Genomic DNA, 12,525 nt, shown 5'->3' on the forward strand with positions numbered 1-12,525 from the left:
GGATGCTCAATTGACTGAGCCACTCATGAGCTCATTTTAATTGGATTATTTTTAATTGCATTATTTGTGTTTTCTTCATGCTGACTTCTATCAGTTCTTTAAATATTTGAGCTAGTAAGTCTTTATCATTTGCAAATATCTTCTCCCACTTAGTATATTGTCTTTTAGTTTTGTTGTTTTCTTTGCTGTGCAGAAGCTTTTTATTTTGATGTAGTCCCAATAGTTTATTTTTGCTTTTGTTCTTGCTTCAGGAGACCTATTTAGAAAAATGTTGCTATGACCAATGTTAGATGTACTTTCTGTCCTCTCTTCTGGGATTGTTATGGTTGCAGGTTCCACATTTAGATCCTTAATCTATTTTGAGTTTATTTTTGCATATGGTGTAAGAAAGTGGTTCAGTTTTATTCTTTTGCCTATAGGTGTCTAGTTTTCCGAGCACCATATTTTGAAGAGACTTTCCCCCATTGCACGTTTCTGCCTTCTTTCTAGACCTTTAATTGACCATGTTATTGTGGGTTTATTTTTCAGTTTTGTATTCTGTTCCATTGATCTATCTGTAGTTTTGTGCCAGCACCATACTGTTTTGCTTGGTATAGCCTTATAATACAAGTTTAAGTCTGTAATTATGCTTCCTCCAATTTTCTTCTTTTGCAAGGTTCCTTTGTCTACTCAGGGTATTTTGTGGTTCCATGTAAATTTTAGGATTATTTGTTTTAGTTCTGTGAAAAATGAATGCTGTTGGGATATTGATAGGGATTCCATTCAGTGTGTAGATTGTTTTCAGTAGTATAAACATTTTAGTAATATTTCTTCTTCCAGTCCATGAGCATTGAGTATCTTTCCATTTCTTTGTGTTTTCTTCAATTTCTTTCATCAATGTTGTATTGTTTTCAGAGTAGAGGTCATTCACCTTTTTGTTTATTCTTAGGCATTATATTCTTTTTGGTGCAGTCATTAATGGCTATTGTAAACAGCTCTTTCTACTGCTTCTAATTAGTGTATAGAATTGCAACAGGTTTCTATATATTATTTTGTATCCTGTGACTTCATGGAATTCATTTCAATTTTAGTAGTTTTTGGTGGAATGTTTTAGGTCTTCTATATATAATACATGTCATATGCAAATAGTGAAAGTTTTACTTTTTCTTTATTAACTTGGATGCTTTTTATTTCTTTGTGTTGTCTGATTGCTGTGGTTAAGACTTTTAATAGTGTGTTGAATAAAAATGAGAGTGGATATCCTTATCTTCTTCTTTACTTTAGGGGAAAAGCTCTCAGTTGTTTTTTTTTTTTTTTTTACCACTGTGTATGGTGTTCATTGTGGGTTTTTCGTATATGGCCTTCATATGTTGAGGCATTTTTCCCCCTAAACCGACTTTGTTGAGGGTTTTTATCATGAAGGATGCTGTATTTTGTCAAATGCTTTTTCTGAATCCTTTGGAATGATCATATGGTTTTTATCCTTTCCCTTTTTTAAAATGTTTCTTTATTTTTGAGAGAGACAGCATGAGCAAGGGAGGGGCAGTAAGGGAGACACAGAATCCGAAGCAGGCTGCAGGCTGAGCTGTCAGCACAGAGCTCAATGCGGGGCTCAAACTCACAAACCATGAGATCATGACCTGAGCTGAAGTCAGATGCTTAACTGACTGAGCCACCCAGGTGCCCCTTTCCCTTCTTGATGTGATGTATCTTGTTGATTGATTTGTGAATACTAAACAATTCTTACATCCTGGGAGTAAATCTCATTTGATTGAGGTGAATAATGTTTTTTAATGTGTTGTTAGATTTAGTTTGCCAGTATCGACAACTTTTGCATCTATTATGTTCATGAAGGATATTAATCTGTAGGTTTTTTTTGGTGGTGGTTGTGTCTTTTCTGGCTTGGGTATGAAGGCAATACTGGCCTCATAGAATGAATTTGGAAGGTTTCCTTATTTTTTGTAATAGTTTGAGAAGAATAGTTATTACTCTCCTTTAAATGCTTGGCTGAAATCACCAAGACATCTGGTGCTGGACTTTTTTGGGGGGGAGGTGTTGATTACTGATTCAATTTCATTGCTGGTAAACAATTGGTTAAAATTTTCTATTTCTTCTTGCTTTAGTTTTGGTAGGTTATATGTTTCTAGGGATTTATCCATTTGTTTTTGGTTTGTCCAAGTTGTTGGCATATAATTTTTCATAATATTCTCTTACAATCCTTTGTACTTCTGTGGTGTTTGTTATTTCTTTTCTTTCATTTGTGATTTTGTTTACTTGAGTCTTTATTTTTTTTATAATTCTGGCTTATTAATTTTGTTATCTTTTCAAGGAACTAGCTCTTTTTTCATTGGTCTGTTCTTTTTCTAGCTCCTTTAAGTGTAAAGTTAGGTTGTTTATTTGAGATTTTTCTTGCTTTTTGATGTAAACTTGCGTTGCTTTAAACTTCCCTCTTAGCACCACTTTTCCTGCATCTTACAGATTTTGTACTATTGTGTTTTTTTATTTTTCTCTGTATAATTTTTAATATCTTCTTTTATTTCTTGGTTGAATCATTCATTATTTAGTATCATGTTATTCAACCTCCATATATTTGTGTTCTTTCCAGATTTTTTTCTTGTGGTTGATTTCTAGTTACATAGCATTGCTGTCAGAAAAGATTTATGGAATGACTTTGATCTTTGTGCATTTGTTGAGACTTGTTATGTAGTTTAAAATGTGATCTAGTCTGGAGAATGTTACATGTGCTCTTGAAAAGAATGTGAATTTTGCTGTTTTAGGATTGAATATTCTGTATGTATTTGTTAAATCCATCTGGTCCAGTGTTTCATTCAAAGGCATTGATTTCCTTGTTAATTTTCTATTTGGATGATCTGTCCATTGACATAAATGGAATGTTAAAGTCCTCTACTAATATGTATTGCTATCAATTAGTTCCTTTATGTTTGTTATTGTTATTTATAATGTTTATTTCTTTTTGAGAGACAAAGAGACCATGAGCAGGGGAAAGGCAGAGAGAGAGAGACATAGCATCTGAAGGAGGTTTCAGGCTATGAGCAGAGAGGGGCCTGGACTCATGAACCGTGAGATCATGACCTGATGATCATGAAGTAGAATCCTGACCCACTGAGCCACCCAGGCACCCCCTTTCGTGTTTGTTATTAACTGTTTTATGTATTTGGTTGCTTTCATGTTGGCTGCAGTTAAACAATTTTTATACCTTTTTGTTGAATTGTTCTGTTTATGATTATATAGAGCCCTTCTTTGTTTCTTGTTAAAGTTTTTGTTTTAAGGTCTAGTTTGTCTGACATAGGTATTGCTACGCCAGCATTGTTTTGACATCCATTTGCATGATAAATATTTCTCCATCCCCTCACCTGCAATATGCAAGTATCTCTAGGTTTGAAGTGAGTCTCTCATAAGACACTATATAGATTCATCTTTTTTAAATCTACTTTGTCACCATATGTCTTTGATTACAGCATTTAGTCCATTTACATTCAAAGTAATTATCAGTAGATATTTATTGCCATTTTGTTACTTGTTTTGTAGTTGTTTTGTATATAACACCTGCATTTAGTAGTCTATATGAAGTTGATGGCTGATTAAGTTTGAACTCATTCTTTATTCCTCTCTCCAGCACATTTTACCTAAATGGTATTATATTTTACAACAATTTACTTGTGAATACTTTGGCTGACTTTATAAGTATACTTGTTTTTAGCGCTTTTGTGTTTTTTACTTCTCACACTCTCACTTATGGTTTTTAATTTCTACTCAGAGTCCCTTTAGTATTTCTAAAAAAATTTTAATGTTTATTTTTGAGAGGCAGAGAGAGACAGAGAGTGAGTGGGAGATGGAGACACAGAATCCAAAGCAGCTCCAGGCTTTGAGGTGTCAGCACTGAGCCCAACACAGGGCTTGAACTCACAAATTGCAAGATTATGACCTGAGCTGAAGTTGGATACCTAACTGACTGAGCCACCCAGGCATGCCATCCCCTTTAATATTTCTTGTAGGACTGATTTAGTGGTCATCAGTTCCTTTAGTGTTTTGTGTTTTTCTGAGAAGCTCTTTATCTCTCCTATTCTGAATGATAATCCCCCTGGATAGAGTGTTCTTGGCTGTAGATTTTTTCCTTTTAGCACTTTGAATATATCATAATAATCCCTTTTTGTCTTCAAAGTTTCTACTGAAAAATTTACTGGTAGCCTTATGGGGTTTCCCTTGTATGTAACTGTCTTTTTTCCCGTTGCTGCTTTTAAAATTTTCTGTTGACCACTACTTTTCCCCCTTTTAATTACATTGTGCCTTGGTGTAGACCTCTTGGGGTTGATTTTGTTAGGGAACTCTGCCTCCTCTCCCATATTAGGGAGGTTTTCAGCTATTATTTCTTTAAATAAATTTTCTGCTCCTCCTTTTTTCTCTTCTCCTTCTGGAATCCCTCTAATGAGAATATTATTATGAATGTGAAGTCTCTGAATTTTCTGTCTACTGCCATTTTGCAGTTTTTTTCTCTCACCTGCTTAACTTGATTATTACCCATTATTTTGTCTTCCAGGTTGCTAATTCATTCCTCTACTTCTTCTAGCCTACTTATTCTAATAAATGCATGTATATTTTTTATTTTAGAGAGAGTGATAGCACATGAGCAGGGAAGAGATCCAGAGGGGCAGAGAGGGAGAATCTTAAGAAGGCTCCATGATTAGCATCGAGCCCAATGTGACAATCGATCCCACAGCCTTGGTATCATGACTTGAGCCGAAACAAACAGTCAGGCCGTTAATGGACTGAGCCACTCAGGTGCCCGTCAAATATATTTTTCACTTCAGTTACTATTTTCTTCATCTCTGACTGGTTCTTTTTTAAATCTGTGTTAAGGGTCTCACTGATGTCCTTCACTCTTTTCTCAAGTCTGGTATCTTTATGATCATTACTTTAAATTTTCTTTCAGAAATTACATATACCTATTTTGCTTATGTCTGTTGCTGTGATTTTGTCTTTTTCTTTCATTTGGGACATAATCCTCTGTCTTCTCATTTTGCCTGTGTCTGTTTCCTTTGTTAGAAATGTCAGGTAGTCTGTTGTTTTTGAGAGTGGTGAGCAGGATGTGTACTTTTAATGAGGTGACACCTGTCCTCCTCCACATGGGACATGTAGCTACCGCAGAGACCCAGGCTGGAAAAGGGAACTCCACAGTGTGTGCAGGTGAGGGTAGCAGTTTTAAAAAGGTGCCAGTGTCCTCCATGGGGGGTTGGGAGAGGCAGTGTTGGCAAGATTTGCACTGGTCTTCTGGGAGAGGGGACCTGCAGCACATGAACTAAGGCAGGTGTGGCTTTAAAAGGGGGCAGGGTGCACTGTAAGCACTAAGTAGTGAATGTCTCCAGCCTGCTGTTTCTGCCACTGCACATGGCTGTGTCATTATTCTGGGGAGTGGGGGGAGTGAAATGGCACCTGTCAGCTCTTTTGTTCCTGAAGAAGTCCTTCAGGAACTCTGGAATTAATAACTGACTCTCCCTCCAGTGTAATCCAGATGTTTTTCTAACTGCTGATTCTAAGCTGTATCTTTGAGAACTATTTGTTGTGTGTTTCTTTAAGGGCAGGGCTCATCTTCCTTTGTGCTTACTCTCAAGGAACCCAGCCACTGATTTTTAAGTTCCAGACTTTAAGTCCTGTGGTTGTAGAAACTTATGAAATTCGATCTTTGATTTTCATAGCTAAATGGTGTGGGGATTTGTCTTCCTTGAGCAGGCTCTCTACTGAGATAGTCTGTTTCTTACCTCTCTGCATGCCTGTGTTGTAGCTCCCTGCCTCTGGTGGCCAGACCCTACCCTCTTGGATGTGACCTTTCCTTGATATTTAGGTGTGGAGTTTGTTCTGCCAGTTTTTGGATCATTTTCTACGTTATTTGTGCTGATGTGAATGTTATCTAGCTGTATCTGTGGAAGGAGGTGGATTTAGGGTCCTCTTCTCCCACCTTTCCTGGGGCTCTCTAGACCTTAGTTTTGATGGTTTTAATATTGTTATGAATGCCAGATAAAGTAATTTTTTGTTCTACTTTTGAAAAGGTGGCTTTCAATTTCTTATGTTTTCAAAAGCTAAAAATAGTTTCTGTAGTAATAGTGTCAGAATAAAATGGGCTGTTTTATATAGTTACATTATCTCTAAAATATGTTGTTCTGGGGCGCCTGGGTGGCTCAGTGGGTTGAGCATCTGGCTTCGGCTCAGGTCACGATCTTGTGGTTCGTGGGTTCGAGCCCTGCATCAGTCTCTGTGCTGACAGCTAGCTCAGAGCCTGGAGCTTGTCTTCAGATTCTGTCTTACTCTCTCTGACCCTCCCCTGCTCGTGCTGTCTCTATCTCTCTCTCAAAAATAAATAAAACATTAAAAAAATTAAAAAATATGTTGTTTTGTAAAATGATAACTTTAGAACCATTAGAATCATCTGGTTTACAGCAGTCCAAATCTTCAGTTATATTTTCAAGTATGAAATATTTATTTTTGTGGTAGCATTTGAACAGCAAGAAGAGTTTATATTCTTCCCATAATGCAGAAATATGTTTTAACTTATATAAATCTCTGCCATCTCAGAAGGATTGTGTTAAAAGGGAGGAGGAAGTTGTCATGAATTTTTAGTCTTTGGTATAGACTACAGTAGCTGAGTATTAATTGCTTCCAATATTTAAGTAATGAAATAAAGTAATGGGGAATTTTTGTATTCAGATTTTAATACATGGCAGTAGGCCTACATTCAGTAATAATTTCTGAATGTGGTTATATTACCTAATAATTTCCCTACATCAAATAAATTATTGTTCCAAGGAGGATGCATGAAAGATGGTGTTCATTTTCTACATGACTGAAATTTTTATATTCAACATGCTGCTGTCTGTGGAACTATCAGGCTTCTCTTTGTTTTTCAAAGCACGATTCTGCTTAACTGTTAACTCTGCACTTGTGCTTTATTTGCAGCATCTGGCGAGGCCCCAATGTGAACTGCACAGACAGTTCGGGTTACACTGCTTTACACCATGCAGCCTTAAATGGACATAAGTAAGTGCTCCTTATTTGGACTAGAATCCTTATTATTTAGTTACATGTGATGAACTTTATTATGTTGGTGAAACCTGCCTCATGTTGCCATGAGTCTCCAGGGCTTAGGTGAATTTGAAGAGCACCAAGGGGCAACACTGACAAGTTAAACTTGGTAGGAATGTTGCTGTGGTTGATTATGTGCAGAGTGTAAATCAAGAGAATTGTTCCAAAATAGTCAAATACCACCTAAAGAGAATGAAACAAGTGATAGGACATGTTAGTTATGCATAACGTTTGGGAAGGTATGGGATAAAACCAGTTAGTAATGGCACCCTACCTTTTTTGGGTGTTTTTATCAAACATGAAGAGTATTCACCAAGAGTAAAATCTTGGTAGATTCTTCCTATGAGTATCAGTCATGGGCACTTATATGAACCACTTCAAAACCTTTCACATTTACTTAAAATGCTTTTTCTTTGTCATTCAAAATAGTCTTTCTGGTTTTAAGTTTCTTTCTCGGGAATTATGTTTTAGTAATTGTAGGTGAGAGCCTACAATATGGACAGTGAAATAATGTGTAACCATAACCATCACTTCCTTTCTAGTATTTTACCTACTTTGCCTTATGGTTTAGTGACAGAGTCACAGTGTGAGGAGCCCTTTGAATGATCCACATGTCATGTGCTCCCCCATCTTAGAATGAAAGGGATTCTTTTTATGTTAGTCTTTCCTATATGTTTTTCCTTTGCTCTAATGATCCACATTAGTCTTCCCAGACTTCCCAGACTTGCTAGATACAACAAAAAATAAACAAATAAAAAATGCTAGTTACCTTTTGCTTTCCTACCTAACCTTTCTTTTATTCTATGAATTGACACACAAGATCAGGTCACACTTGATTACATTTTATGGCCTTAAGTTTTCACACAAGAAACTTAACATTTTGTCAGTTACCATTGTGACATTTTTATCTTCAAACTTATTACATACGGCTAGCATTAGCATTCTGTTTGGATATGGAGATATATCTGTACCTATCTATATATAATTATCTATATAATCTTAAACCCAATGTTTCATCACTTAGATTCTTAGTATTAGAACTCCTAAGATACGTTTCTTTTTATCCAGGCCCTTGTCTATATTATATCATCTTATACCATCTAACTTAGCACCTTTTATTTGCTGGATCTTTTTCAAACTATATTATTGTTCTATTGAGTGGAAAATGTGTCCAGATTGCTATCATTTGAATATTTTAAAGGACTTATTATTTATTCCTCTCTGTACCTGTCATTAGGAATAAAAGCAAATGAAATCAGCCCAAAGACAGACAAGACATAATGCTAATGTCTTCTTTGGTCATCTTAATTGTGCATTCAGAGGAAACTCCTGTTGGGAAAAAAACTGGGAAGACAGACTATCAAATCTAATGGACACAAGATCTTAGGCCTGAACGTTGGAGCTATACTTCTTTTCTTGTTATATCATAGCTTGTCATTATAAGTACTTCTCAAAATAATATTCTAAAATGGATTAACATTCATATTCCTCCATGATTTTCACTGTTTAGTAAATGTTACTGTTTATACATGATGACCTATGAAGTTCTAACTTCTAACTATTGAGATATGTTTCCCTATGCCCACTGCATAATTGTTTCTATTAGGAATTTACAAAGTAAAGATAATTTAAGTGAATTGAATATCAACCTTTAAGATCATGCTCATAAAGAGATGAGTGATTTGACTAGATATCTTTTAACGTATCTTCAATTGCAGGTATTCTCTGAGAATTATATATCTCAACTTTGCTTTTATTTGAAGATCCCATCTTTTTTAACATTTTTTAGAAAGATTTTACTCAGTGTAATTATACCGGCATTGGAAAAAAGCAGGAAAAATTCTGTTTCCATCTTCCAATCTCTGCTGCTTTATGACCTTTAGCCCTTTAATTAACCCATCAAGTGCTCAATTCAGTGCACTGAATACATAATGCTGGATATTTCTCATTGTTCCCTTCAGTGATTACATTTTATGATACACTGTTTTGGTATTTGTGGCTCAGTTATATACTGTGATGCTACAATTCTGAAATTTAGGTTTCCATCTAGTGTGTAAGATTTCTTGACTTTAAATTACCCATGAATTTTTATAGTTAGAGATGGTTTATTCAACCCAACCCTCCTCCCCTCATGGAGAAACCAGGCCATGCTGGATAAAGGACATAGTGGTCACTTAGATATTAAGGTAGGACTGTCTTGAGTTTAAGTGTTTTAGTTCTAAGTGCATTTTGTTACCACTACTCTATACTGTCTTCCCTTTGTGACTCTATGCATGTCAGTTTCCTAAATTCTTCGTTGCTTTTCTCTGTTCTATTATCTATTTCTGGGCTGCCTCCCATCAACTAGTGTGTTCACATAGAATGCTAATTTTAATAGTGGTTTAAGAAAAGATATTTGAAGGAGAAAAAATGTCATAGAATATATCTCAGAGCCAGAGAAGAATGTTTTTTCTTTTCTTTGCCTTTGCTATTCTCACTTAGCAAGGTAATGAACAATTGATTATTTTGTATTCTTCCCAAACAGGCCTTAGCAGTCAGCACAGAAACACATCATTTCCATGTTTGTTGATGTTATTGTTGTGGCCATGATCTGTAGATTGTTTCTGAAAACATGATTTCTAGGCTAAAGTTCATGAAATCATGGAGCTAGAAGTAATATTATAGTGTTCTGTAGTTTATTTTTTTGCTTTGAACACGGGTTTTTCTCCTACCTTCAACATATCGTCTAAGCCTTCATACTGCAAATTATGCCCATATTATATCCTCTTATTTTGTATGTTTTATTGAGGGCTCTTGTTGATCAACGCTAGTTAATCCTCAAGTGTGATAGCACTTTGTACCTGAAATATATTATTTCATAATGAGCAATTCATCTCTCTTAGCCAAATCAGGACACAATAGAAAATATATTTCTTTTAGTGATTTCCTGGATCATTTGTAATTGCAGAGTAGAAAATTATTACCTCCAAATGATAGGAAATACCCTCCATGGTCAGTAGAACAAAATCCTCTAGCAATGATTATAAATTATTTCAATAGATAGGCAAGAGACCTATTTCTGCCTCACTTTTTAAAAATATGCCTCATGTATTTTTGTGACAAATTTGGTTCTCTTAATTCTCTTCTGAGTAGACATTAGCTAGCCAACTGACCTGCTTTTCTGCCTTTCTACTTGCCTCTCTTCCTCCTTGCCTCACTTCTTTCCTCCCTGCCTCCTTCCCTTTTTCTTTATTTCCTTCTATCCCTTCCTTCCCTTTCTCTCTCCTGTCCTTTTCCTTCTTCTTTCCTTCCCTCTTCTCTTTTTCTCATCTTTTCTTTTTTTTAATAATAATTTTATTAGTAGTAAACATATGTATTTACATTCACTTCTCCTCTTCTTAGCAAGTTATTCCTTTTCTTTCTTAACCTTCATCTCATTAAACTATATTGAGAACATTGTGATTCTTGGGTGCTGTTTTGAAAACTGTCAGTACTGTTATCATTTATATCTTTGAAATATATGTGTTCTTTGATATGCATTGGGTTTAAGTAGTTTCTGTTCTTGCCTCTCATTCTTCAAATATTTAATGCTTGGATTCTAGACTTCATTATCTGAAATCCAAACTGTATCTCAAATTGAATCTAGAATCTAGATGGTAAGCTATGTGTAGTTTTGATTTAGTTTTTCTAATGAAAGGAGAGAACTTCCTCTAAAAATTTATATAGTCTGGTCCATGAAGTTTCTCTTTGGATAACCTAGAAATAACTTTATTATGGTTGCTTCTTTCCTGGATAAGGATATTAACTAGAAAAATGTTGCTCTTATTCCTCTCTGGAAATCTATGAGCGTGAATTCAGTATAAAAAGAAGCTCCAGTTAGAAAATGAAGTGTATGTCCTAAAGTCTTTTGACCATGTTGAATACATTTGCAACTCTGTTTCTGTTAAGGAGAAGTAAAATCTGCAAGAAAGTCTGAAATCAAAAAGGCCTAATTAATTTGAGAATTTCATTAGTTTGTTAATACTGTATCCATATAAAGATGTCTTGCATTTACTTCAGAAGTCTTTAGACTCCTAACAAGTAAGGGAGGATGGAACAAAATAAATTTTTGGTTATGATTCAATTATAGGGAAATTTGCTTTTGAGGTAAAGAAATTTGAGTGTTGAACTTTCCCAATGAACTTAATTTTGCTCAAAACATATCCTGAAACTTCTTAAAAGACATTTATATGAATTAGAAGTATATTTATATCTATCAGAAAACAAAACCAATTAAATATATTAGCAAAAATCAATACTTCAGAATTCCCATTTTTACCTGAACTTATTTATATATTAGCTTCAGGCTGCAAAATGTTGCAGTGATTTAAATTACATTGTTATTAAATTTAATTTACTCCTGGGAAATGGAGTCATTTTTTTCTGTGATTTCATCAACCACATTAACTTTACGATTTTAGAGCAATTTTTATTTATCAAAAGGTGTATATAAGAAAGAATGGCACTTTATAATTGAGATATAGAGGTTACTTCTCTGCTATTTTATAAACACTGTTTATCAGTATTACTTAATATTTCATGCCTAGTAACCAAACACAGTCAACATGTTCATTTGTTGATACCACTAAAAGGTATAAGGTACAACTTAAATAAAAATGAAAATTAATAATACTGATTTGGTGGGATCTTAGTGTTACATAAATACTCTTCTAGCTTAGATACTATACATAGTACCCCAAATTTATTTTATTCTCAATAAATCTGGATGAAAACGGCCTGTTTAATATATACTACTTGTGATCTACATGGGTACATCATAAGAAAGATTAATGGCAATTTGTTGAGTAATATTTTATTTATGATTCCTGACAGGCACATTTTTGATCAGAAATATAACTTTAGGGTGCATCACTGGTACAGCAGGTAGAGCATAGGACTCTTGAACTTGGGGTTGTATGTTCCAGTTCTGTGTTGGGTGTAGAGTTTATTTAAAAGTGAAATCTTAGGGGCGCCTGGGTGGCTCAGTCGGTTCAGCGTCTGATTTTGGCTCAGGTCATGATCTCATGGTTCATGAGTTCGAGTCCCACGTTGAGTTCTGTGCTGACAGCTCAGAGCCTGGAGCCTGCTTCGAGTTCTGTGTCTCCTTCTCTCTCTCTGACCTTCCTCTGCTTGCACTCTGTCTCTCAAAAATAAATAAATATATTTAAAAAGTGAAATCTTAAAAAAAATATGTAACTTTATATTTCACAAATATGTTTTCACATTAGAAGCCTGAGCCATGCCAGTTCATCAGCTGATATCTCTGAGTAAGATAAAAGGTACAACTTAAATAACAATTTAAACACACATATAAATTTACAAATAAGCTTAATAACATGAATAAATTAAAAAAAACCTTAAAGGTAATAGTATTTAGTTAGGATCTTAGTGTTCACCAAAGGCAATTTCATAGGTATACAGGATAGCTTTTTC

General features: G+C 34.9%; 1 protein-coding gene across 2 annotated transcripts in view; it reads left to right on the forward strand.

Moving 5' to 3' along the window:
- Nucleotides 1–12,525, forward strand: part of ANKS1B (ankyrin repeat and sterile alpha motif domain containing 1B) — a 1,093,013-nt gene that overhangs the window by 161,779 nt on the left and 918,709 nt on the right. For both annotated transcript variants that reach the window (XM_029953701.1, XM_029953700.1), the window contains exon 2: nucleotides 6,949–7,029. In XM_029953701.1, the coding sequence (XP_029809561.1) occupies nucleotides 6,949–7,029 (81 nt within the window). The remainder of the gene's footprint in view (nucleotides 1–6,948; nucleotides 7,030–12,525) is intronic.

Source organism: Suricata suricatta, chromosome 10 (genome assembly GCF_006229205.1).
Source record: "Suricata suricatta isolate VVHF042 chromosome 10, meerkat_22Aug2017_6uvM2_HiC, whole genome shotgun sequence".
NCBI lineage: Eukaryota > Metazoa > Chordata > Mammalia > Carnivora > Herpestidae > Suricata > Suricata suricatta.